Source organism: Salminus brasiliensis, chromosome 1 (genome assembly GCF_030463535.1).
Source record: "Salminus brasiliensis chromosome 1, fSalBra1.hap2, whole genome shotgun sequence".
In the NCBI taxonomy this organism is placed as follows: domain Eukaryota; kingdom Metazoa; phylum Chordata; class Actinopteri; order Characiformes; family Bryconidae; genus Salminus; species Salminus brasiliensis.
Window position 1 is genome coordinate 20,319,477 of NC_132878.1, and position 26,404 is coordinate 20,345,880.

At 38.8% G+C, this 26,404-nt stretch overlaps 2 protein-coding genes across 6 annotated transcripts; both read left to right on the top strand.

The window, feature by feature from the left end:
• Window positions 1–3: 3 nt before the first annotated feature.
• LOC140550476 (uncharacterized) lies at window positions 4–16,281 on the top strand. 4 transcript variants are annotated; one of them, XM_072674335.1, is made up of 17 exons: window positions 4–78; window positions 190–238; window positions 3,049–3,202; window positions 4,279–4,345; window positions 5,256–5,459; window positions 5,646–5,839; window positions 7,637–7,667; window positions 7,848–7,907; window positions 8,135–8,338; window positions 8,525–8,718; window positions 10,515–10,545; window positions 10,726–10,785; window positions 11,013–11,216; window positions 11,403–11,596; window positions 12,431–12,536; window positions 14,653–14,683; window positions 14,821–14,914. In XM_072674335.1, the coding sequence occupies exons 4-17, from the start codon at window positions 4,333–4,335 to the stop codon at window positions 14,825–14,827; spliced, it is 1,533 nt and encodes a 510-aa protein (XP_072530436.1). In that variant the 5' UTR covers window positions 4–78; window positions 190–238; window positions 3,049–3,202; window positions 4,279–4,332; the 3' UTR covers window positions 14,828–14,914. The 4 variants fall into 4 exon arrangements, with proteins under 4 accessions (XP_072530436.1, XP_072530437.1, XP_072530439.1 ...); XM_072674336.1 differs by lacking the exon at window positions 12,431–12,536 and having other exon boundaries at window positions 14,821–16,281; XM_072674338.1 differs by lacking the exon at window positions 10,726–10,785.
• Window positions 16,282–16,904: 623 nt separating this feature from the next.
• Window positions 16,905–26,404, top strand: LOC140550522 (uncharacterized). Of its 2 annotated transcripts, XM_072674340.1 has the most exons (8): window positions 16,905–16,920; window positions 17,032–17,080; window positions 19,196–19,522; window positions 20,378–20,412; window positions 21,684–21,716; window positions 22,564–22,624; window positions 23,487–23,858; window positions 24,434–26,404. In XM_072674340.1, the coding sequence occupies exons 2-8, from the start codon at window positions 17,062–17,064 to the stop codon at window positions 25,705–25,707; spliced, it is 2,121 nt and encodes a 706-aa protein (XP_072530441.1). In that variant the 5' UTR covers window positions 16,905–16,920; window positions 17,032–17,061; the 3' UTR covers window positions 25,708–26,404. The 2 variants fall into 2 exon arrangements, with proteins under 2 accessions (XP_072530441.1, XP_072530440.1); XM_072674339.1 differs by lacking the exon at window positions 16,905–16,920 and having other exon boundaries at window positions 16,957–17,080.

Below are 26,404 nucleotides of genomic sequence, written 5' to 3' on the forward strand. Positions count from 1 at the left end.
TAAGAATAATCCCTCCCCCAACCTCCAGCGGGTATCATAAGGGGAGTTGGAGATGCTGAACGATGTACCATGAAAGTGGTAAGTACAAGTGAAAGTATAGTCTACAAAGCATCCTGTCTGGCTAGCAGGCAAGAACTGTTTAAACACGTGTGTGCATTCTGTGTGTGAGTATTTTCTCTCTTTTTCAAGGACTGTTTTAGTTTGTGACACCTCAAACACATGGCAGCAGTACCCAAAAGTAAGTTGAACCCTCAGAGACTGATTACCTTTTATAAGTGCAGGAAATGAACGAGGAAAACAATGCATGCAGTTTGTGACAGTTTGCTTTTTGTATCTATGTAGCTTTCAGTCTTCTCCTTACAGTGCTGACTCTTCTGTTCTTGAAAAAATTCACGAGAAGACCCTTAGTTTCGTTTCTCAGGAAATGCGGTGCCCTGCACCCGAATGTTTCCATTCAGCATAAAAACAGTGTGAAGCAAATGTTTTAGAGATCTGAGAAAGTGATAAGTACAGCTATTTATCAGGGTTGGAAGCATTTATTCGTAAATGAATAACATTAATAGAGAACATTAATAATTGTGTCTCCTGTTGTTGATAAACTGTGTTGTTGTGCTAGCATGTCACTGTGCTCACAGTACGTAGCGTCCCATACGCCGCTGTTATAGGCACGAGAAGTGTGTAAGGCTTCTCCACGAGATCCTGGATTAGCTATAGCACGCTTCGAAGGTTCCGTTCGCTTACAGGCAAAGTGAATCTGTCAAGTGAATCCATAGGTTACGAGATTCTGCCCTGTGTGATTCATTTGGAACGACGAATCGACTCACTCGGGAGGGTGAATCGTTCGCTGTTCGACTCACGTGACGTGTCCGCAGTTGTGAATATGCAATTGGCTGGATTTTGTGTTTGCTGCAGTAGTGGTAAGGTTTTCGGAGCTAGATTCGAGTCTTCGAATCACTTGAACTGTGAGCCGATTCTCTGCCATAAGAGGCCCGCTCATAGCTCCACTTACACACTGCGTTAGCGAGTAATATGGAGCACCTGACGCCTCCTTCTTTGTTGGAGTACAGCCTTAGTAAGACGAAGTAAACAAACCCCGTCGCCATAGCGACCTCCGTCGCATGGTCTCTTAGTAAAACAGCACTGGCTTTGTTTGTTTAGCTACACCCCCACGTGTTATGTGTTAAATGTCCAGGTACTCCTTACCATTTACTACTCCTCGATGTACTTAACGATTGCTTGTGTGAGAGATTTGGTTACTGACCGTGTCGTCGGCTCATCTATTGCTGGTATTTAATTCATATTTAATTGGTAATTTGACTCCTTGGGGAAAAATCATTTATCCCCCTTTCTGAACTATTGTTTGCTATCAATTGGGTGTTTTCATTAGATTCCCTTTTTAATTTCACCTCTGTTGGGAATTATTACCTCTAGTTGTTCTGCCATTGGCTTGGTCGACTCCAACTCACTGATAAGCCCATCAGGCTTTGTTATACCTTAAGTGTTGTTTATGATCAGTCGTCTGTAATTAGTTTGACTAATTATCCAACCAACTTGAATAAACCTTCCTTTGCATGTAGGAACCATCGTGAATATTCTAGACATTCCCTCTGTTTACCCAGTTTTATCATAGATCCCTTTTCAGCTCTACTAGCTTAGCTGGTCCAAAGGACGAATTTAAATGGCCCACCTAGAGCCAAATTATGCCAGAGAATTCAACCCTTCCTCTCTAGAGAGACCGCCCAGGTGCTCGTTCAATCTCTCGTCACTTCGAAACTTGAGTATTGCAACTCTCTTTTGGCTGGTCTCCCCCTGCACACCATCAGGCTCCTGCAACTTATCCAGAATGCAGCGGCACGGGTCTCTCCACTGCTGCGTTCTCTTCACTGGCTTCCTGTAGCTGCTTCCCGCATCAGATTCAAAACCTTGACGCTGGCCTACAAAGCCAAGAAAGGACCTGCCCCTCCGTACTTGATGGCAATGGTCAAAAGCCGATCCGCACCCAGAGCCCTTCGAGCTTCAAGTACGGCTCGGCTCAACCCGCCATCCCTCAAAATCCGCAGAAGACAAGCTTCCAGGCTTTTTTCTGTCCTGGCACCAAAGTGATGGAATGAACTTCCTCTGGGTGTCCAAACAGCAGAGTCGCTAGCTGTCTTCAAACGCAGACTGAAGACTCACCTCTTTTGAGAATACTTGGGCGAATAGTAGAGTGGTCACCTTATTGACTTGTGTTTAGTAGTGTCTAAACTTAGAGATATATTTGAATTATTAGCTGAGGTTTTTCTTGGGTAAATAGCAAAGCACTTTTGTAAGTTGCTCTGGATAAGAGCGTCTGCTAAATGCCTTAAATGCAAATGTAATGCCACCCGAGTCCAAGATGCTAGTTCTTCAGGCTAAGAGAACCAAATGTCAAAAGGCAAAAATCTGGCAGAAGTATTAGATAGAATGACCGTTAGTATACTAGTCTGACACAAAGCAAAGGCTGACGGATTAAGGAACGCTCATGCTGAGTGTGAGAATGCATTGACAGATGCAAAAGCTTTAGGTCTGAAGCTCGAGTTGCAGTTAGAGGAAGTCATAGAACTTTTTTCGTGCACAGGTAAAACTAGATGATATGGGAAAGCAACTAGCAAACGCAGAACAAGAGGTCGCTCAAGTCCGGCATGAGTTGGCATTATCCCGACAGCAGTTGTCAAAAACAAAAGCAGAATCCCCTGCTTTGAGCCTAAGCCTGACAATTTCAGCAATATTCAGGCCTACCTGAAGGATATTGATTACTACCTGCGTAGGTTTCTTCATGTCCTGGTTGATGACAAAATCTACCTGATTAAGGTAATTTCCAGTAGGAATGTATGCAGTTTCATAGAGAAAACATTCAGTTGAAACCTGAACAACAACAACTGTGCAGCTTAAAATGGCTTCTGTTTTCACACAGCTTTATACAGTTTCACTATCAGGACTGTTATGGCAATTTTACAAGTAAGGCTTTTCTTGTTTTTCACAATTTCTCAATACATACAGTACATAACATCATTTTAACTGATACCACAGGGCACCTTCAGAAATCACATAGAATCCATGCCCCAGTGGATTCTGCACAGCAGCAGGGCCAGCCCACAGATGATGCTTCACAAGAGAAATGAAAGTGAAAGTGTGAGTGATACATTCAGAGGTCTGGGGAGCTAAAAAACAAGTGTTTATTCTGGTGAGTAAGCAGCTGCTGATTTGTAAAACAGTTGTCTTGGTTTTCTAGTATTTTCTAGTCTTCTTTACAAACCTTGTTTACATACCAGAATCTTTATCTGAATGTCTATACTTTGTATTAAACACACTGTGCAAAAGTCCAGTGTTAAGTGGGTAGAACAGTAGAAAACAGTGGTGGCAGTTTGCTAGAGGCACTGTGGTGTGGAGTTATTTAAAAAAAAAGAAAATTCAAAGAGACACTTTCCAAAAACTCTTCTGGAAAATCTGTTCTACCTGCTCCAAAAAAGTTGTTGACGTGCCATAGTCCATAGTACCATAGTCCTTTCCTACCAGTGTACCACAACACAACACGCTAACAGCTTTTTTCCCCCAGAGCTGTAGCGCTCCTAATCCACAGTGGACACCTCACACTATAATCTATAAACCTAATCTATAACTGAACTGAGCCTCTAAATTTTATTGAACCAAACTGGACTTAACTGCAGCACAGTACTGATACATAACATGCATATTTAGATAATATGCATATTTAAATAACAGATTATTTGCACAGCTGTACAGATGTTAATTTTCTGTAAATAATTATATAATATATCTTTACATCATAGTTTTTACAGCTGTTTAGTACTTTGTAAACATATTATTCTTATTATATTTATTGTTTAGTGTATTTTTTCTCTCACAACAAGTGTAATACATGTTAACAGTTTGTTTGTTTGTTACATGTCATACTTGTGTTGCTCTCACCAAGTATAATTCCTTGTATGTGTTACATACTTGGTGAAATAAAGGGATTCTGATTCTATTCTACATTTGTGGTACCTGCAGGGAATGGTATTTGATAGTGTTAGTAATCTAATGTGGCGATTTGTGATTAGTTTGTAGCAGGCGGGTCTGTTTTAGCAAGAACACTGGATAAAATATGAGTGAAGCAGTTCTGAGTCTCTCCAACACTACAAAGCCTCAGCGTTATGTCGGTATGAGCAGTTGGATTGTGTAAGCGTATGATTTTTGAGCTGTATTTTAGAAGTAACTGAGCTTTATGATCCTATATTATTGTCTCTTTCTGATACACAGCACTGACTACTGACACACAACAGTGTATAAGAGGGAAAGACATCAGCCAGCATTATGCAGCGAATTGGTGAGTAAACTATAATACTTAATTAGGAACACCTGTACAATCATGTAGATATGAACCAGCAGCTTCAGGTAATGTTCACCCAACCCTTCAGGATGGAGGAAAAAGGTGCAGGTTCTTCACAGGCTGATTTAAGCATATCTAGAACTGCTGATCTCCTAGAATAGTCTCTAAAATGAGTGCAACAAAAAACATCAGTGAGGAGCAGTTATGTGACTGGAAACACCTTGTTCATGAGAGAGGCTCATCAAAATTGAAAAAATAACGCCTAGTCTGATATATGTCAGTATTAGCTTAGGTACACAGAAGGTGGGGTCAGAATTCTGGTGCCGACAATGTTTAGTGGCCTTCCCAGTCACAGGATCTAATTCCAATAAGACATTTGGACAGAACAAGATTCACCATTCTCCTGTTATTTTCCTCCTTCCTTGATCCAGAAGACATTCATTTAATTTTATTTGTGAAATAATTGTTAAATTATCAGAACTGAGTAAGACACATGCTAAGTTTCTCAGCAACTATACAGCATCAGCAAAAATATACTTTTAAATCCACAAAAACATATAAAAATAATGTAACAGGTTACAGGGATCACGATGTTCTACAGTAAACTTTACAACAATTCAGAACATACCATATGGGGATAATTTCTAGTGCTGTAGCCATTCACAAACTTTAGGATTCAGATTGATACAATATGGTGGAATCTCAATACAACACAAATGCCTGAATAATATTTTCAATTTCAGTTTAATAGAACATTCACCATAGTACATTATTTTAATTCAGTAGCCATAAGCTAATGAGTTATATATGCTTTTGAGGAGTGAGCTTTTTTACTCCGCTCATGATTTAGAGGTAAAGAAGAAGGGATTTTCTTTTCAGCAAAAGAATGCTCTACCTTTCCTTACAGAGCCACTGAAGTATACGTTCATGTTGATTGGAGAGACAAAAAATGCTCATGTGGACTTTGCCAGACATCTGTGCGAACACAGACCAAGGATGCAGGAGGTGTTCACAGTGGAGGAGTGTGATGTCATTCTGGCTTTCTGTCCTGTTGTTTTCCACGCTGAAACTGACATTGAAGTAGCACTGATGTTACTGGACCAGTACGCAGGTAACTGAGTCTATAGAGATATCTTCAAAAGTAATGATAAAAAGGTGTTTCATCTTTAAAGCTCTGTGAAGGCATTGCAATGTAAATAGAGTATGTTGATGTTGTTATTATTCTGTAAAGTTGATATTGTGACTGAACCAATAGATGATTCACTAATTCCCAAATATATATATATATCCTTTTCAGCCAACAAGCCTGTTGTTCTGGTGCTGCTCCATTACACATTTAACCCAGAAAGCATCGTACCAGACAGCAGCAGATGTGTAAACAGAGCTAATACATTTACAGTGGACTGGCTGTTTCATGAGGACCGGCAACTGTTGAAATGCAGTAACAATGATCGTGCAATTGCCAAAGTCACAAGTCACTTAGGATCTCAGGTATTTCATTTAGTGTTTGTCACGAAATGATGGTGTTCCTCTCAGTGTTATTGCACTGCAAAAATGATCAGTTTTTTTATGGGTTATTCATTTGTGAAAAGTTAAAAACAAAACCTCTGCCTTTTGCTGTAACTTTTCTGCAGTAGCAGAGCCTCTGCCAGATATCAGAGCACCTCACCCTATTACAAAAAGCAAGCCCAGTCACCCAGTTCAGAAACCTAATTTCGGCTGCTTGTATCAGTGATCTTGTTATTTCGGTCATTAAGTCAGGGAGAGGACGTAGATTAACTGGCAAATCGAGATTTTTTTTTGTTTATGGATCACTGCACCACCACACCTAATCTGGGGTTGATCTCACAGTCCCTCTTTACATCACTCTTGAGCAAAACCCTAAGATACTTATATGCCTCCACATGGGACAGGTTCTGAAAGCCTGCCATTCTGTTCTGAGACACCATCATGTTCTCAGACATAGAAGAGCTTATTCTTAGACCAACCACTTCACATTCAGCCAAAAACATGCCAATGTGCGCTGGAGGCCTTGGATAAAGAAGCTAGAAAGGACATCTTCATCCACAAGCAGCAGAGACACATACTCCTCACATCTACATCAGGTGGCTTGCAGCTGTGGAGCTTTCCAGTAACCTCAGAGACTTCATTGAGAGAAACTTCCCTGATAGACTGAAGTCCTACCTCCTGGACAGGAGGCATGTTTCTTGAATTTAGGCAAGGACGTTTTGGCCATAAGCAGTATAAGCAGCCACTTTAGCTCCCCGAGTCACCAGGGGCCTTTAAAAAAAAAAAAAAATTAAAGATATATCATTCAATAAATGCTTTTATTTTCCATCTGCACACATTAATAATTACAATTCTAAACAAACAAATGAAATGCCATGTTTTGCCAACCTATTTAAATAAGATTAATTGTTTGGTTACACAGTAAAAATATGTGTTATTTATTTTTAGTAATATCTGTTCAAAGTGTGTCCTCAACACTTCAGTCCATATTGAATTTACCTCTAATATCTGGGATGATTGTTATCCCACCTTTAAAGGTATCCAAGATTTCTGTTTAAGGATTTGAAATACCCAGTTTAAGAATTTAATCCTGCATAAAGATTTAATTGGCATAAGAAATCCAGTTCCAAATCTTGAGGATAAAAAACATGTGTTTTCGTGTTTGATGCTTTAATTTTGTCACATACCTTATGAAAAACGTGGTCTAGGGGACATCATCATAATGCAGGATTTTCTTCTCTTTTTTGTATTTGGCAGTAATATCATGGGCTGATGGCCATAGTTACCACATTTCATGCTCTTGCAAGGGGGCCCTATTTGTGGGGCTTGAGGGACAGGCAGGATGTGCATAAATTGCCATTGCAATGTCAGATGAGGCTCAAGATAACAAACTATTAGTGATTTTACACTTAGCATATTAGCACATTGTAAGGACTTACCAGATAGTAACAGTTGGAGCTCTGGTGATGCTACAGCTCTGAAAGGTCACTTATTACTGGTATATAAATAATGACATTAATATGGGTAAATCTATCCTCAATATTGGCTAATATTGACTAGTTCAACCAAAATCTGTTAAGGAAACAGAGTTAAATGAAGGATACTGAGAGAAATGTAACAAATTTTTCAGTTAAAGGCCTGACAGCAGTCTGTTACCTTTATCAAAATTGTACTGGTCATTTATTGTCATTGCATTTTCCATTTTTGTTTATGGATAGTTGTGTGTTTTTGTTGGATACATTATTCTGTTATAGTAAAAATTCTCGTTATACATTTCAGATGTTTTCAGCACTAGCCATACCCAGGAGGGGTAAGTCTCACATAAAACTATTTCACTTCACTTCTCTGCATCATCATAATCCTCACTTGGACACTCTACCACCCCATTCATGAATTTTACAAACATTTCTTAGATACATCAGACATGTATTGAGATTATCTTTTTCAATTGTTTTGTTTTGGAGTGATACTCTTTTTGCATCTTTTGCAGAATTTGATGATAAAGAAGAAAGGCAGCCATTATTTTTACACAACAACATAAGAGATGCAGGTTGATACAATATGGTGGAATCTCAATACAACACAAATGCCTGAATAATATTTTCAATTTCAGTTTAATAGAACATTCACCATAGTACATTATTTTAATTCAGTAGCCATAAGCTAATGAGTTATATATGCTTTTGAGGAGTGAGCTTTTTTACTCCGCTCATGATTTGGAGGTAAAGAAGAAGGGATTTTCTTTTCAGCAAAAGAATGCTCTACCTTTCCTTACAGAGCCACTGAAGTATACGTTCATGTTGATTGGAGAGACAAAAAATGCTCATGTGGACTTTGCCAGACGTCTGTGCGAACACAGACCAAGGATGCAGGAGGTGTTCACAGTGGAGGAGTGTGATGTCATTCTGGCTTTCTGTCCTGTTGTTTTCCACGCTGAAACTGACATTGAAGTAGCACTGATGTTACTGGACCAGTACGCAGGTAACTGAGTCTATAGAGATATCTTCAAAAGTAATGATAAAAAGGTGTTTCATCTTTAAAGCTCTGTGAAGGCATTGCAATGTAAATAGAGTATGTTGATGTTGTTATTATTCTGTAAAGTTGATATTGTGACTGAACCAATAGATGATTCACTAATTCCCAAATATATATATATATCCTTTTCAGCCAACAAGCCTGTTGTTCTGGTGCTGCTCCATTACACATTTGACCCAGAAAGCATCGTACCAGACAGCAGCAGATGTGTAAACAGAGCTAATACATTTACAGTGGACTGGCTGTTTCATGAGGACCAGCAACTGTTGAAATGCAGTAACAATGATCGTGCAATTGCCAAAGTCACAAGTCACTTAGGATCTCAGGTATTTCATTTAGTGTTTGTCACGAAATGATGGTGTTCCTCTCAGTGTTATTGCACTGCAAAAATGATCAGTTTTTTTATGGGTTATTCATTTGTGAAAAGTTAAAAACAAAACCTCTGCCTTTTGCTGTAACATTTCTGCAGTAGCAGAGCCTCTGCCAGATATCAGAGCACCTCACCCTATTACAAAAAGCAAGCCCAGTCACCCAGTTCAGAAACCTAATTTTGGCTGCTTGTATCAGTGATCTTGTTATTTCGGTCATTAAGTCAGGGAGAGGACGTAGATTAACTGACAAATCGAGATTTTTTTTGTTTATGGATCACTGCACCACCACACCTAATCTGGGGTTGATCTCACAGTCCCTCTTTACATCACTCTTGAGCAAAACCCTAAGATACTTATATGCCTCCACATGGGACAGGTTCTGAAAGCCTGCCATTCTGTTCTGAGACACCATCATGTTCTCAGACATAGAAGAGCTTATTCTTAGACCAACCACTTCACATTCAGCCAAAAACACGCTAATGTGCGCTGGAGGCCTTGGATAAAGAAGCTAGAAAGGACATCTTCATCCACAAGCAGCAGAGACACATACTCCTCACATCTACATCAGGTGGCTTGCAGCTGTGGAGCTTTCCAGTAACCTCAGAGACTTCATTGAGAGAAACTTCCCTGATAGACTGAAGTCCTACCTCCTGGACAGGAGGCATGTTTCTTGAATTTAGGCAAGGACGTTTTGGCCATAAGCAGTATAAGCAGCCACTTTAGCTCCCCGAGTCACCAGGGGCCTTAAAAAAAAAAAAAGAATTAAAGATATATCATTCAATAAATGCTTTTATTTTCCATCTGCACACATTAATAATTACAATTCTAAACAAACAAATGAAATGATATGTTTTGCCAACCTATTTAAATAAGATTAATTGTTTGGTTACACAGTAAAAATATGTGTTATTTATTTTTAGTAATATCTGTTCAAAGTGTGTCCTCAACACTTCAGTCCATATTGAATTTACCTCTAATATCTGGGATGATTGTTATCCCACCTTTAAAGGTATCCAAGATTTCTGTTTAAGGATTTGAAATACCCAGTTTAAGAATTTAATCCTGCATAAAGATTTAATTGGCATAAGAAATCCAGTTCCAAATCTTGAGGATAAAAAACATGTGTTTTCGTGTTTGATGCTTTAATTTTGTCACATACCTTATGAAAAACGTGGTCTAGGGGACATCATCATAATGCAGGATTTTCTTCTCTTTTTTGTATTTGGCAGTAATATCATGGGCTGATGGCCATAGTTACCACATTTCATGCTCTTGCAAGGGGGCCCTATTTGTGGGGCTTGAGGGACAGGCAGGAGATGCATAAATTGCCATTGCAATGTCAGATGAGGCTCAAGATAACAAACTATTAGTGATTTTACACTTAGCATATTAGCACATTGTAAGGACTTACCAGATAGTAATAGTTGGAGCTCTGGTGATGCTACAGCTCTGAAAGGTCACTTATTACTGGTATATAAATAATGACATTAATATGGGTAAATCTATCCTCAATATTGGCTAATATTGACTAGTTCAACCAAAATCTGTTAAGGAAACAGAGTTAAATGAAGGATACTGAGAGAAATGTAACAGATTTTTCAGTTAAAGGCCTGACAGCAGTCTGTTACCTTTATCAAAATTGTACTGGTCATTTATTGTCATTGCATTTTTCATTTTTGTTTATGGATAGTTGTGTGTTTTTGTTGGATACATTATTCTGTTATAGTAAAAATTCTCGTTATACATTTCAGATGTTTTCAGCACTAGCCATACCCAGGAGGGGTAAGTCTCATATAAAACTATTTCACTTCACTTCTCTGCATCATCATAATCCTCACTTGGACACTCTACCACCCCATTCATGAATTTTACAAACATTTCTTAGATACATCAGACATGTATTGAGATTATCTTTTTCAATTGTTTTGTTTTGGAGTGATACTCTTTTTGCATCTTTTGCAGAATTTGATGATAAAGAAGAAAGGCAGCCATTATTTTTACACAACAACATAAGAGATGCAGGTTGATACAATATGGTGGAATCTCAATACAACACAAATGCCTGAATAATATTTTCAATTTCAGTTTAATAGAACATTCACCATAGTACATTATTTTAATTCAGTAGCCATAAGCTAATGAGTTATATATGCTTTTGAGGAGTGAGCTTTTTTACTCCGCTCATGATTTAGAGGTAAAGAAGAAGGGATTTTCTTTTCAGCAAAAGAATGCTCTACCTTTCCTTACAGAGCCACTGAAGTATACGTTCATTTTGATTGGAGAGACAAAAAATGCTCATGTGGACTTTGCCAGACGTCTGTGCGAACACAGACCAAGGATGCAGGAGGTGTTCACAGTGGAGGAGTGTGATGTCATTCTGGCTTTCTGTCCTGTTGTTTTCCACGCTGAAACTGACATTGAAGTAGCACTGATGTTACTGGACCAGTACGCAGGTAACTGAGTCTATAGAGATATCTTCAAAAGTAATGATAAAAAGATGTTTCATCTTTAAAGCTCTGTGAAGGCATTGCAATGTAAATAGAGTATGTTGATGTTGTTATTATTCTGTAAAGTTGATATTGTGACTGAACCAATAGATGATTCACTAATTCCCAAATATATATATATATCCTTTTCAGCCAACAAGCCTGTTGTTCTGGTGCTGCTCCATTACACATTTAACCCAGAAAGCATCGTACCAGACAGCAGCAGATGTGTAAACAGAGCTAATACATTTACAGTGGACTGGCTGTTTCATGAGGACCAGCAACTGTTGAAATGCAGTAACAATGATCGTGCAATTGCCAAAGTCACAAGTCACTTAGGATCTCAGGTATTTCATTTAGTGTTTGTCACGAAATGATGGTGTTCCTCTCAGTGTTATTGCACTGCAAAAATGATCAGTTTTTTTATGGGTTATTCATTTGTGAAAAGTTAAAAACAAAACCTCTGCCTTTTGCTGTAACTTTTCTGCAGTAGCAGAGCCTCTGCCAGATATCAGAGCACCTCACCCTATTACAAAAAGCAAGCCCAGTCACCCAGTTCAGAAACCTAATTTTGGCTGCTTGTATCAGTGATCTTGTTATTTCGGTCATTAAGTCAGGGAGAGGACGTAGATTAACTGGCAAATCAAGAATTTTTGTTTTATGGATCAGTTTTACTGCACCTCTACATCTAATCTGTGGTCAGTCTCACAATCCCTCTTTATATCACTCATGAGCAAAACCCTGAGATACTTAAGGAAGCCTGCCATTCTGTTCTGAGATACCATCATGTTCTCAGACATAGAAAAGCTTATTCTTAGACCAGCCACTTCACATTCAGCTGAAAACACACCAATGTATGCTGGAGGCCTTGGATAAAGAAGCCAGAAAGGGCATCCTCATCCACAAGCAGTATAAGCAGGCAGTTGCCACCTGAAGGCTGAAGTTGATTCAACTAGATCTAGATTTTCTGTGCTTTTAATACCCCTCTATGTGTCCATCTTCCGGACAAATGATATTTTAGCCTTTTCTGTTCATGAAAAATAGATCATTAATGAAATCCATCTGCACACTTTAATAATTACAATTATAAACAAACAAATTGTGATATGTTTTGTCAACCTATTTAAATAAGATATTCTATTTTTGGTATCTGTTTTTAGTAATTTCTGTGTGTCTGTCAGGATCTCGTTCTCAAGCTCTCCACCGGGGTAACCCCAGGACTCCGCCCACAACCCCTGTCAGGAGCTAGAATTCCGGAGGAATGCACGCTGCAGTCACCTCCCTCTTGTTAGTCTCATGCACAACACCTGGGACTGTGGCTACAAAACGCCTCAGCATTCATGTCTTTCTGGGTTGCTATCTTGTTGTCTGTTGGCTTTGTTTATAGTGCCTTGCCCTTTGTTCCCTGCTTGTCCTAGTGTTTGTTTTGCCCTTTCTCCCCCGTTACGTTTGTTATGTTTGTTTTGTTGTTCTGTTGTGAAGCGCTACTTTGAGGTTAGTTTAGCCCTGTCCCTGTCTAAAGCGTTGCTTCATGGTTTTGCTTTATCCATCAGTTTTCGTGCACCCAAGCCCTGTTTGAGTTTTTTTGTTCTCCTTAGTATTCCTGCCATGTCTTACACCCAAGCGCTGCTTGTGGTTTTGAAATCCTCTTCTGCCCCTGAGCTAGGCTCAGCAGTTTTTGTTTATTGTTTATTCCTATTTTGTTTTAAGCCCTGTTTGTCCCCTATTTACCTGTAGTCTGTCTCTTCCCAGTCCCAGGTTTGTTGTTTTGCTCTAGTCCCATCTGCGCTGCCAAGTTTGTATTGTTTCAGTTTTGTCCCTTAGTTTGCTGCTACCCTGATTTATCCATTCTTGTTTGTGTTTCCACTCTTATGTTATCCTGCCTTTGTTTGTTAAAGTCTTGCATCGTCAATTCCCTGCAAGTGTTTCCTTGTTTGTCAAAGTCACGCCTGACCCGGCATGACAGAATTTACGGCCGAAATCCCTAAAACAGCAGGGATGGAGGCCTTAAATCAGGTTGTTGGCGCCCAGGGACAATTCCTGGGGCAACAGCAATAAACGCTGTTAGACGTATCTAAGATTGTTGGCTTCCTGATGCAGCAACAGGTCGGCCAACAGCAACAAATTGCCCAACTAGTGGGCGGTGTTCAGGAGCTTACGAAGCTGGTCCAGGCTTTATTAGAGCCCCCTAGCCTTCCCGGCCAAGCCGCCTTGTCCACTGGTACGTATCTGGTCTGTAAACCGGAGGTGTACTCTCGCGATCCAGAACTCAGTGAGGGGTTCCTGCTACAGTGTTCTTTTTTTTTTTTGGTAACCAAGCGACCGGCACTGATAAGGCCAAGATGGCCTTCGTGGTTTCCGGCTCGACCAGTCCTGAGCCGCCCCACCTCGTGTAGATCTCAAACCCCTGCCGAGACCCAGTCTCAAGATCGGCTGCCGGCCACTACCCGCAGCATAGCCCCTGATCCTCGCCTCCCATTGCTCACCACGACCACACCAAAAAGGGCCCCCAAGAGGGTGTCATGGACTCCCATGGACTGGTGGAGGAGTCCTTCTTGGCACTTAAACACGCCTTCACTTTGGCCACCGTTGCTGAAGCACCCTGATTCCCGAAAGGCTTTTTTGGTGGAGGTGGATGCCTCAGACACCGGGGTGGGGGCTGTTCTCTCCCAGCGACACCGGGAGAGTGACAAACTGGCCAGAAAAGACGGGATAAACACTCGCAGAGATGGAGGTGACAAACCAAATGGCAAACACAACAAACCTGGGACTGGGAGGAGCGGGGAGTGACGGGGGATGAGCCGGAATGAACTAAGATCGAAACCCACAAGCCTAGCTTGGGATGCAGGGGAAACTAGAGCTGAAAACTAGAGTAAACACTCTGAGTAAACAAAATGGGTAGCTGGAGAACCAGCTGCCTGAACTAGATAACAAGGCAAGCCCAACCTGAGTATGCCGTGACTGCCTCGTGAGCTGGAGCCGCCAAGGAACATGAACTTGTTCTGGAGCCACTAGAACCAGACTAGGAAACAACTTAAACCAGATCAGAACACTGGAGAATAAATTCATGGCAGTGAGTAGCTGTAGGGAAGCTCAAATGAACCGGAAATGAAGCGTCCTTATATGGGCCTGTGGGCTGCGTCCCAGGATCGCCCCGGGGGAGGGCGTGATAACAATGGCCTGACAATTAATGCTGGTAAATCTGTCCTGAATATCGGCTTATATTATTAGTCCACCCAAAATATTGGCAGAGTTGAATGGAAGCTACAGAGAGAAATGTGGTAAAGGACTCACAGCAGTCTGTTACCTTTATAAAATGTACTGGTCATTTTATGTTATTGCATTTTCCATCTGTTTATGGATACATTATTCTGTTATAGTAAAAATGTTTTATACGTTTCAGATGTTTTCGGCACCAGCCATTACCGGGAGGGGTAAGTCTCACATGCTATAAAACTACCTCACTTCACTTCACATCATCATAATCTTCACTCTACCACCCTATTATGAATTTTACAAACATTTCTTAGATACATAAGACATAAGTTCTGTGATTTTTTTTTTGTTGCAGAATATGATGATGAAGAAAGGCAGCCATTATTTTCACACAACACTAGAAGAGATGCAGAAGAGGAGTACTCTAATACGTCATCTTGCTGTTGCCGGGTGTGTTAGATCATTGAGATGCATCTACAACCTGACAGGTCACATCATAGATTCCTTTAAAAATAGAAAGTCCAATATTAAGTCATACATCTACTGCTATATTTAATATTTCTCTTATTCAGGAGAAATAGACTACGTCCCTTTTGAGAAAATGTAGGGTCATCATCTGAAACTGTTTTGTAGTTGTGAAGCCATTCTTTCAACTGTTTGGTAGCTTGAGATTTTATGTGTACACAAAATGACGTATGAATAATTAAAGTTTGATAGAACAGCACAAATATAATATTAAACCAAATATTTGCAAACAAAAAATTAACTAAATTGATTACATTTTTTAAAAAGATTTTAAATATTAACGAATTCTGTCATTAAAACTTTACCTTCCAATAAAATACATGCTGTTTGTATTGAATAATAAGAAACAAATTTATTTAAAATGTAATAGTAAGTAAGCAGATATTTTTTACCAGACAGTGTAAACATATGTAGAGAATCTAGAGAAGGGGCAAAAGTGTATTACCCTAATAAACTGAGACTGAATAATATTGTTAGTCCTGCATTTACATGTAGTAAATATTCAGCTTAGTTAAGTGACTTTGTAAGACGCTAAACTCAAAAGGTAAGATTCTTTAGAATCTGTTGATATGAACTTTACAAATTATGAACCAAATTAATGTAATTAATTAGCATGTTGTATTAATAAAATGTGTTTGCTTGATTTTTCTTTATGGAAATCCATGTCATAACCAGCTATATCTTAGGTGAGATAAAGTGGAATAACCCATAATTCTAAGAAAGTTTGTGAAGTTTAATATTCTGCTAATTTTCATAATATTCATAATTGAATATTAGCATGAAGGAATTTATGAATCACTTTGAGTGTCATTATATCTGGATTCAATGTGTACTATAAAATGTTGGTAAACTGTCTTTAGCTGATTTATTGTGTCCCATGATAAAACTGACTGAACTTGGTTTCCTGTTGTCTGTGTAGACTGCAGAGAGACTGTTCTGTACTCTATATAACTTATCAGTTATATAACATGACAATATTCATTTGCTACGGCAGCCAAAACTAAATCTGTTTCATTCTATCTAGATGGTAAAAGGAATGAGCCTGCCCTGTGGTTATATCATAAAGTAAATACTTGAAATTCTGAAAATGTTACTTGGTATGTAGTATAACATTACAATAACTCTACATTATGTTCATACATCACTGTCACTAGTGTCAGTCTCATTAATTAGTGCTCTACATAAGCTTAGAGGTATCTTTTGGATTGTAGCCTATACTAACTAGCTAAGGATATGTTTTTGCTAAATGCCTTAAATGTAAATGTACATTTGGAATAAACATTAAAATACATCCTCTGAGTGTTTGCTTTTATTCCATGTTTATGTTTTTTATCACTTTGCTGATAAATGTTGCAAGAAAACAGTAGGTCTTTGTGGAATCTCAAAATCAAGACAATCAGGGCCAGAAGCAGCAGATCAATTAAAACATCTTCTATCTGTGTTCTTTACTTTAAAGGTCTCATTTAGTTTTCTGTAAATGATACAATGATGTGCTTCACCATAGGACTGAACGTGTGATTTCTACACTGCCAGCACCTGCTACTTGACACAAATACAAATTAAAGAAGCATCACACAATTTAAATACAATTTAAATCCTTTTCTTTCAATTTTGAAAAGGTGCCAATAGGTGTGTCCAGTCCACTTTTGGAGTTCAGTGCAGATTAAGAGCATTTGTTACTGCAACAGATATCTAGAATAACTGGTGCATTTTCTGACAAATATGGAAGAGTACCAATATATCTGGACATGACTGTAGATCTTTTAAAAAGGTTTATAGGTGGCTGAATTTCTTATATCACTTTCAGTGGGGTCAATGGGAGGAGCTCTAGTGGTAAGGCCTTGACTGGGTGTAAGAATAATCCCTCCCCCAACCTCCAGCGGGTATCATAAGGGAAGTTGGACATGCTGAACGATGTACCATGAAAGTGGTAAGTACAAGTGAAAGTATAGTCTACAAAGCATCCTGTCTGGCTAGCAGGCAAGAACTGTTTAAACACGTGTGTGCATTCTGTGTGTGAGTATTTTCTCTCTTTTTCAAGGACTGTTTTAGTTTGTGACACCTCAAACACATGGCAGCAGTACCCAAAAGTAAGTTGAACCCTCAGAGACTTATTGGTAATGTGCTTTGTCTCAGTGTTGATGATTACCTTTTATAAGTGCAGGAAATGAACGAGGAAAACAATGCATGCAGTTTGTGACAGTTTGCTTTTTGTATCTATGTAGCTTTCAGTCTTCTCCTTACAGTGCTGACTCTTCTGTTCTTGAAAAAATTCACGAGAAGACCCTTAGCTTCGTTTCTCAGGAAATGCGGTGCCCTGCACCCGAATGTTTCCATTCAGCATAAAAACAGAATCAAGCAAATGTTTTAGAGATCTGAGAAAGTGATAAGTACAGCTATTTATCAGGGTTGGAAGCATTTATTTGTTGAACAGAATAAAGTAATAACATTAATAAAGAACTAAATAAATTAAAGAACATTAATAATTGTGATTTTGTAGTCTGTTATGTCTGATGCGTCTGGAGTTTGCAGAGAATCAAATCAAACCAAACCTGTGGTACTTTAACTGTGTTCTAATATACTAATAACATTCAAGTAACAACAAAATCTGACTGCTGACTCCTGTATTTATGTTTATTAGCACTGAATATAAGTTATATAGTGTTTTACAGGCAAACGCACACACACACACACACACACACACACACACACAGGATAAACAAACTATTATAACAACTCATTTTCAAGACTGCAGACTTTTGTACAGTACTATTTAGGTGGAATGGCGACTTGTAGACATGAGACTAATATAGTTTAGATCCTTTCACTTTTAAAAGAGAAAAAGTATTGTTTAATTGGTATAAATATTTTTTTCTAAGTAATGTTTCCGACTTTGTGAACTGTTATTTTCCAAAAAAGAAAAGGCTGCAGAATGTAATGAAAAGAGCACATCTACAACTGTTTAGCACAGGAGTAGATCAGTCATGCCTTTGTGCTTGTGTTGTAGCCAGTAATATTGGAAAAAATAATTCACTTACATACCAGAACAAGTGCACAAAACAAACGTTTGGGCACCCTGCATGCTCAGTACTTAATATTACCTCATTGTGAATACTTTTTGTAGACAGTCTTTTTGGGAGTCTTTCAGTTCTTGTTTGGAGGGATTTTCACTCATTCTTCCATGCAGAACATTCAAAAATCTGTAATATTCTTGGGTTGTATTGCATATACTGCTGTTTTGAGTTCTATCCAATAGATTTTCAATGATGTTTAGATTTGGGGGATTGTGAAAGCCATGGCAAAACCTTCAACTTGCACTTGTGTAAATAGAGCCATTAGATCCAAAGGTTGCTGTAGAAGCATCCCTTTTTATCTTCAGCTTTTTTAGAGATGATGGGATGTTTGCTTCCCAATGTATTTCATGGTATTTCATTTAATTATTTTCTATTATGCCACTGGCTGCAACACAAGCCTATGCCTGTGCTAAAGAGTAGGAGAGTTTTTTTTTTCTGCACATTCCCAAACCCTTTTTTTTCCAAACATGCCTTTCTCATTGCTGACAAAAATCTGTTTTAACTTGTGCATAGGGCTTTTTTACAAAATGCATCAGACTTGTTTAGATGTTCATTGTCATGGTCTCATTACACAGTAGAATAGTGCACCACGCCTAAATCTTCCTGGCAGTCATTTGCAGTTTTTATTTGCCTTTTGAGAAGCTCTTTTGTAACGTTTTCTTGGTCTCAACTTGACCTCCACTATTTCTGTTAACTTCCATTTAATGACATTATTGATTACATTGCAAAAGGAGAAATAGCTCCCCACAAATGTTTTCGTGCTTTTTACAATCTTCTCTTGCTTTGTAGGCATTAATTATTTTATTTTATAATGAGTGCTAGGCAGCTCATTATATGGTTGGGACAAGGTTTGAGGAGAATATTTATTGCAATGGTATGAAATAACAAAGTTGTACAAAGTGGAACTGGGAGTAAAGATAAGATAGTCCTTTATTAGTCCCGCAGTGGGGAAATTCCCAAAACCCAAAACCTAAAACTGACCCAAAAACTGGCAGTGATTACCAAAATTAATATTGGGAATTATTGATGTATCTTTGATTGAAATATACTTATATATATTTATTTTTTATTTAAAACATTACAGTTTATAATGAAATGAAAATAAGCTTGTGTGCTTTTTTTCATGCGCAGGTGGGTTTAAGCTTGTGGGCCGACCCCCTGAAAAGGCTCCAGTTGGCTCTGTTGCCATCCTCTACTGTTACCTGTCTTCTAAAAAAAGTGCTGTTGACATGGAGATCAGATGGTTTAGGGAGACAAACTGCGTTTGCCTCTATAAGGACAGGAAGATAACAGCGGGGAGAGGCTATGCAGGGAGAGTCAACCTATTTGTTCATGAGCTTGACAGAGGAAACGTCTCTCTGCTGCTCAGAGAGTGCCGAGAGTGTGACATAGGACACTACCTGTGTCAGGTCACCTGTGGAGATGGAACAGAGGAGTTTACAGCAAGAGTGTGGTGGCGTAAGTGTTTTGCATTTTCGTTTTACACACATTCAGCATCAGGCGTCCCAGACTGGAATTCCAAGACAAGGAACAATTTGCAGAATGTTGTTACTCTTTAAATAAAAGAAGGACAACTGTGCAAATGAAGCAGAGCATAGTGTTCAAACATTAGGTTTTGTGGGGGAATAATCATAGCTTACAAAGACACTATGCTCTCAAGACTTAAGGTTCCAATGCTGGATTCTTAGATTGGTTTTAACATATAGCAACAGTTGTTAGCAATAGTCCTTATAAGTCATGATTAAGCTACATTAGCTCCTCCAATCTGGGAATATGTGAAATTAGCAAATTAGCTGTCATATGTTTCATATGTTTATTTTTTGCTTTGTTTGTTTTATGTAGAACCAGGCGGGTTCCATATGATTCCTTATTGTTACACTGACTGTTGATACCTGTTTGTTCAATGTGGTGTACAATATTCTTAAATTATGTATGAATTCATTTTTAATATACTTTATTTTTATACTAACTGCCCATATAATTACTTGGGGGTCTTGGGCCACAGATCAGGAAATCAAATCATATTAGATAAGATAAGGAAAGGGAGTTATTGGTTTGCCGTAGTTACTGCAGGTGGCAAAAATACAGACACTTAACAGTAAATGTATATACAATTAAATTATTAGTCCTGTCAGAATTGTTTGTACATAGGTCTCATTATGTTTTAAGAATTGTTATATGACACTTTGTCCCTATCGAGCCCTCTTTGTGCTTTTGATTAAGGACGCTTAGGAGCATGGAGCATTGATTGTAAATTAATGTGCATGAAAACTTTGATCTGCATTTTATATTTCTGTCTTTAAATTCACACAGGTCCACTCCACAGGTCCATCTTTGGATGCTCTAAGGTAAACCAGTGAAACCTGTCACAACAGATCTAACTTAAAATCCACTTTTAATTGTTTAAGAATTCCTCACTCCAAAATTGCAGCTTATTTAATTCCTTTTAAAACGTGTAAGCATAAGAAAACAAAGCTGAGAAAAATTGTTGTTTACAGACTGGTGTTTACAGAAATATAGACTTCAATTAGAGCAGGAGTGGGCAATGGGGGGGGGGGGGCAGAATCTAGCGCAGTTTGCTAATTTCCCTGCTCTTTGCTAATACCCAGCAATTAACTAATTAATTAATATTAGGGGAGTTAAAACAGATGTGCTTGAGCAGGAAAAGCACGAAATTGTACAGGCATCACAGTTATTGGCACTTATCCCAATATCAAGTGAACATGCCAGACTCTGGGAGAACCTGTGAATTAAAGAATGAAATGAGAACACATTGTTAAATTAATAATTTACCCCACATTCTTAAAAATAAAGGTCATGGACGCTCCATTTGTGGTTCCATACACAACCCATTTTATAATAGAGATGTGAGAGTATAAAGAACCTTTAAATTGGTTTAATCTTTAAACCTTCACATCAAAAAGGTTCTTCACACTTTACACATCTCTACTACAAGAACTGATATTTATGAAACCAAATAAGGTTCTTCTTTGGCATCAGTCAAAGAACATTTTGTAGCACCTTTATTTTTAGGAGAATATGGGTATAATAACTGTCCTCATCTTTAGATGTCATTCAGACATTGCAAACATATGTAATCAATTTCAGTGGATACATTGCATGTTACACTCATACCCAGTAAAGAGGACTGTTCAAAATGAATTAGATTGTATTGTTATTAAAGATTTTCTCACATCTCAAACTTCTTAAAAATAAGAATAATTATGAAATCAAGACTGGAGTTATACCAAAGAAATACTGACTGAGCTTTGTTTACTATTTCAGCACTTTGAAAGCCAGGGGTGCAACAACATGTCAAAATGAATTTAAGTGAAAATATGTGTGCTGGAATTCTTACATATGGTGTCAGAAATGTACTTATGTGAAGGATATGAATTTGGTTACATTCTAATAAACACAATTACTTCAAATGCACCAGAAAAACTACAAAACAAAGACTTTGATATTTGTAATGAGTGTGATGAAGATTTGATTAAAATGTAAAAAATTGGAAGTTGAAAAGTATGTTTTTTCTCTTGGACATGTAATTAAAGTACAAGTATTCAATTTCAGTAATACTCAAAAAGTACTAATCTTTTATATCATTTTCTTCCTTCAGGGTGGAGTCATTCCACATGTCAGCATCGAGCAGGTGAGCACACTTATATATTCACAATATACACAAATATATACAACCCCCCCCAAAAAAAAAAAACATTTGCAATTTAACCTTAGGGTTTAGACCCTTCTTTCTTCCTGTCATGCTGGCTAAGCTAGACATGGACGGGTGAACACTCGCAGGGACGGTGCGATGCATGATAACGTTTTATTAAATAAACAGGGGAAAACACAAGAGTGCAGCTAATGCGGGCAAAACCTGAAGGTCACCTGAGGCTGGTAGGCAGGGGGGGGGGCGGGAGACTAGGACACCAAGATACAGGAACCCAAACCACGCTCGTCAGGCGCTGATAAACTTACGTGACTAGAGTATGAGGGAACGGGATGCCAAATCCCACCGGCGACCAACCAGTGAACCAGCCAGCGAACTCCCTCTGAACGTGAAACAGCTCCGATAGAGCATACACTACCGAAACCCATAGACTCTCCTACAAGTCTCATGAACGTGAGGCAAACATAACGATTGGCATCGCAAGAGTATTTCTCAGCCCAGACCTTAGCGTTTCCTCCCCTTTTGTACCCCAGTTCTCAGGTGACCCAAATCAGAACAAACATGGCCTGGAACATGAAGCCTGTGGTCCGCGGCTCGGGACCGCCTTCGGGGTGGGCGCGGCGACACGGACCTGACACTTCCATTGATTTTCCGCATAGAAAGTGTTTCTAACATGAGACACCAACTACAGAGCCATGCACAATTTCACATTTAATGCTCACACTGATATATTACACTGACATGGGACTGGAACACAGGATCAGCTATTATCAAGTCAGCCTTATGTACAAAACATAATTGTATGATTGTATGATTGTTTCAATCACAGTGGTTTAGAAAATGGACAGAGGAGGAGAGACTGAAAATGGAGGACTCTGCTTTGCTGACTGGTGAGTATAAAAGTGTACCAGTAAAGACCGTGAAGAGATGGGCAGGAAATATTACACATGGCCACAACATTTAATGTTTAATCATTTCCAATGGTGTATAAATGTTGTCACAAGGTCCAAAGGAAATGCTGTTGCGGTCTGTCACAATGTTGTTGTGCAACACTACACTGTCTTTTGCACCATGCTGGTCAGTTTCTTCAGCGTGAGAGAAATCATTTGACAACCTAAAGTTTACTTTACTTTGTGATCATAAGGTACACATGACCTTAGTTTGCAATGTTAAGGGCTGTTCTACTGTTCTATTCTTTCTTCACATTGACAAATCATTAGTCTGCTATAAATATGATGACATTACTGAAGAATATTAAATAACAGCCAGCAACATTTAGTTCTGGTGTCTTTGGTTGATTAGAATAAGAACCCTAGAGCTTTATTAAAGCAGTACTTTATTTTAGTCAGGGTACCAGTTATCAATGAAGATGTGCATGGATTAGGTGTTGTTCAAATGAACAGTTCTAAAGGAATGAGCTTGTTCATATGCCAATGTCTTGCCAAAGGGCACTTCAGGGTATGTTAAAGAACATGGATGGAATATGGAATATTTTACTGAAATTTAAAAAATAAAGAAATATGAAAAAGAAATCCAATATTTTAGCAGAACAAAGACATTTAACTTAACTTTCTGGGCTAAAATAAAACTATATAATAAAATGTCTATAGGAATATGAATTATGAATGTCTATAGGATTATGAAAAACATGCACTCAATCAGGAGTAGTCTTTATAAAGTCCCTTGTAGAAGCCTAACAAATTGCCTATAATTCTTTATGTACTAGCTTTCCCTTACTTTTAATCATTTCAGAGTACAATACAGATGTTAAGAGTCTTAAAAAAGAACTTAAAGAGAAGCAGAACATGCTGGAGACGAATGAACAACAACTGAGAAATTTGAAGCTGGAATGGGAAAGAGCAGAGGACGAGCTGCAGAAGAAGTGCAGCCAGCTACAGATGACAGTGGTGGTACTGGAGCAACTGAAAACCGAGTTGTCTGAAAAAACTAAACAGCTTCAAGAGAAGGAGAGCCTTCTAATGGAGACAGACACAAGGCTAATGGAAAGAGACAAGCAGGTTAAGGAGAAAGACAGACTTCTCGAGGAGAAAAATATGCAGCTGCAGGAAATGACAGAATCCTCAGTCAGGAGAATGCAAAACATGGAGCTGGAGAATCCACCAAGTGAGTAACAAGTGAGATTCCTCAGATTCTGGCATTATGATGGGTGTTCTGATGACATGCAGATATAGACTATAAATTTAAAGTGCCACCAAAGATAATTATTATTTGAATACACTGTCCAAGTACCATACCACTATAGACTATTCTACCAATTCTCCAACCAGGAATTGACAAAGCCCTACAGCTCTAGCTATTTATGTTTAATAAACAGTTCAACTGTTTGAATGGTCAAAATGCATATTTGGTGAGCGTGTACCATCATATTTATTTGGTTTCCTCCCATCTACCAAAAATGCACACGGTAGGTGAAATGGCCATGCCCCTATTGGTGGTACCCTGCAATGGACTGGCACTCTGTCCAGGCAGCATTCCTGTCCTGTGCCCAATGATTCTGGGTAGGCTTCTGACCACTGTAATCCTGGCAATTATTTTGGTTTGCTGATGTTATCAGAGTTATTAGTAAGCAGATAAAGCTTGACTAACTTCCTGGCTTCATCTGTTATAAGCTTGAGAGTTTACATTTTGGTCTACTGTCACTATTCCCTAAAATATTTCAAATTTTTGTTCATTTCCAGCAACTGGAGAATTATCTGTTCCAGGGTCTCCAATTCCTGCTTCAGAGCTCAGGCTGGTTCTGCTGGGTAAGAGTGGATGTGAGAAAAGTGTAGCAGGAAACACCATCCTGGGATGGAAAGAGGGGAGCCAGGCCAGAGCATCTGAAGTGAGGCAGCACAGTGAAATCAGACAGGTTGAGGTGGCAGGGAGGAGGGTGACTGTTGTGGACACTCCTGACTGGTTCAGTCCTGAATTCTCTCTGGAGGAACTGCAGCAGGACGTGGGACACTGTGTTCGTCTATCTGCCCCAGGACCCCATGCCTTCCTTCTAGTCATCCCAGTGAATCACTTTACAGGAGAGGAGATAGGGATGCTTGAGGAAATGGAGGAGATCTTTGGAGAAAAATGTTGGAGGAACACCATGATCCTTTTCACCATTACCGATGAAGTCCCAGAAAAGATCATTGAAATGTTTGTCCAATCAGGAGACCAGGATGTCCAGAGACTTGTAAAGAAATGTGGGGACAGGTTTCACTATCTCAAGCTTGGGGAGAGTGGAGATGGTTCTGAAATCTCACAGTTGCTGGAGAAGATAGAGAAGATGGTGGAAGGTAATGAAGAGGGTTTCTACAGCACCAAGATGTTCTTTGAGAGAAAACATCAGATCAAAAAGATGGACAAAAATATCACATTGGAAGAAGAAAAGAAACCAAAGGAAGAGGAAGAAGAAGAGGATGAAGAAGAAGAGGATGAAGAAGAAGAGAATGAAGAAGAAGAAATGAAAGAAATGCTAGAAGATGTAGTTCAGGAGTCTTTAAGAAAAATAGAGGGGGTCATACAAGAGCATGAACAACATATCCGAGAACTGAAAAGCCACACAACTGAACTAGAGAGAAGGATTCAAGAACAAAAGGATGATAAACAGAAAAGAGAACTGGAAGGGCAGTTGAAGGAGAATCTACAGAAGAGGACTAAACTGGAGAACATAGTTAACAGCCTAAAAGAAATGAGTGAGAAGGAGAAAAGAGAGATGGATGAGAGGCACAGGCAGGAGATCAGGGATATGTATAAAGGAAAAATCCAGGCCTCGAAGTTGAAGATGGAGGAAGAGTTCAGCAGGCAGATGGAGGAGAAGGACAGAGAGGTGGAAAAACTGAAACAGAGACTTTCAGATCTTGAAGAGGCTAGACGTCAAGACATGCGGCTCAACAAAACCAAGGTGGTGGGATCAGGCGGTTCTTCCAAAAAAAGGGCTGGCGTGAAAAAACTTCTACAAAGTGAATTGATGAATTGAAAAGATGTTGAGTGTCTCTCTATGCACCTCATAGAGAAAAGTCTTAGAAGAGTTAATACTTTTACTTTTTTTCAACATTGAGTTAACTGGTGTAATACGAAGTCAACAGAAGAATTGCCTGACAAAAACTACTTTTTAGGTTCAGGTCTCAAACATTTAAGGCAACATGGTCAGTTGGTAAAACAACAGATCTTTTTTTTTTTACAGTGTATACAGAGGGCAACATGCCAATACCTCAATCTCTCTTGCTTGTTCAATCAGAAGCTTTAAATCCTTGCCCTTAAAACCTTTACTTTACATTCTTAAAAATATACAGTAGGTGCTACTAATGGTTCTTTGAGGGATGCCATAGAATAACTACTTTTGGTTCCAAAAAGAACCATATTTGCATGTGTGAGGGACCTTTACATCAGTTGGAGGTTCTTTAAACCTTTAAAATGTTCTTCATAATCACACATTTTTATGACAAATATGGTTCTTTACAGAACAAAAAGCTGTTCCATGTTGTCGATCAAAGAACTATTTGTAATGCCTCTTCTTTACCAGTGTGCTCCTAATATACTCAACATATGTCCTCTTGTTCTAGCAGTTCTGAGAAGCCATTTGTGTAGTTGCATTTACTTTCCGTGATTCTATCTTAGCATTTACTTTCCTCTGCATAATTTCCCTGAATATATCTCTGCTGTCCAATGAAAAA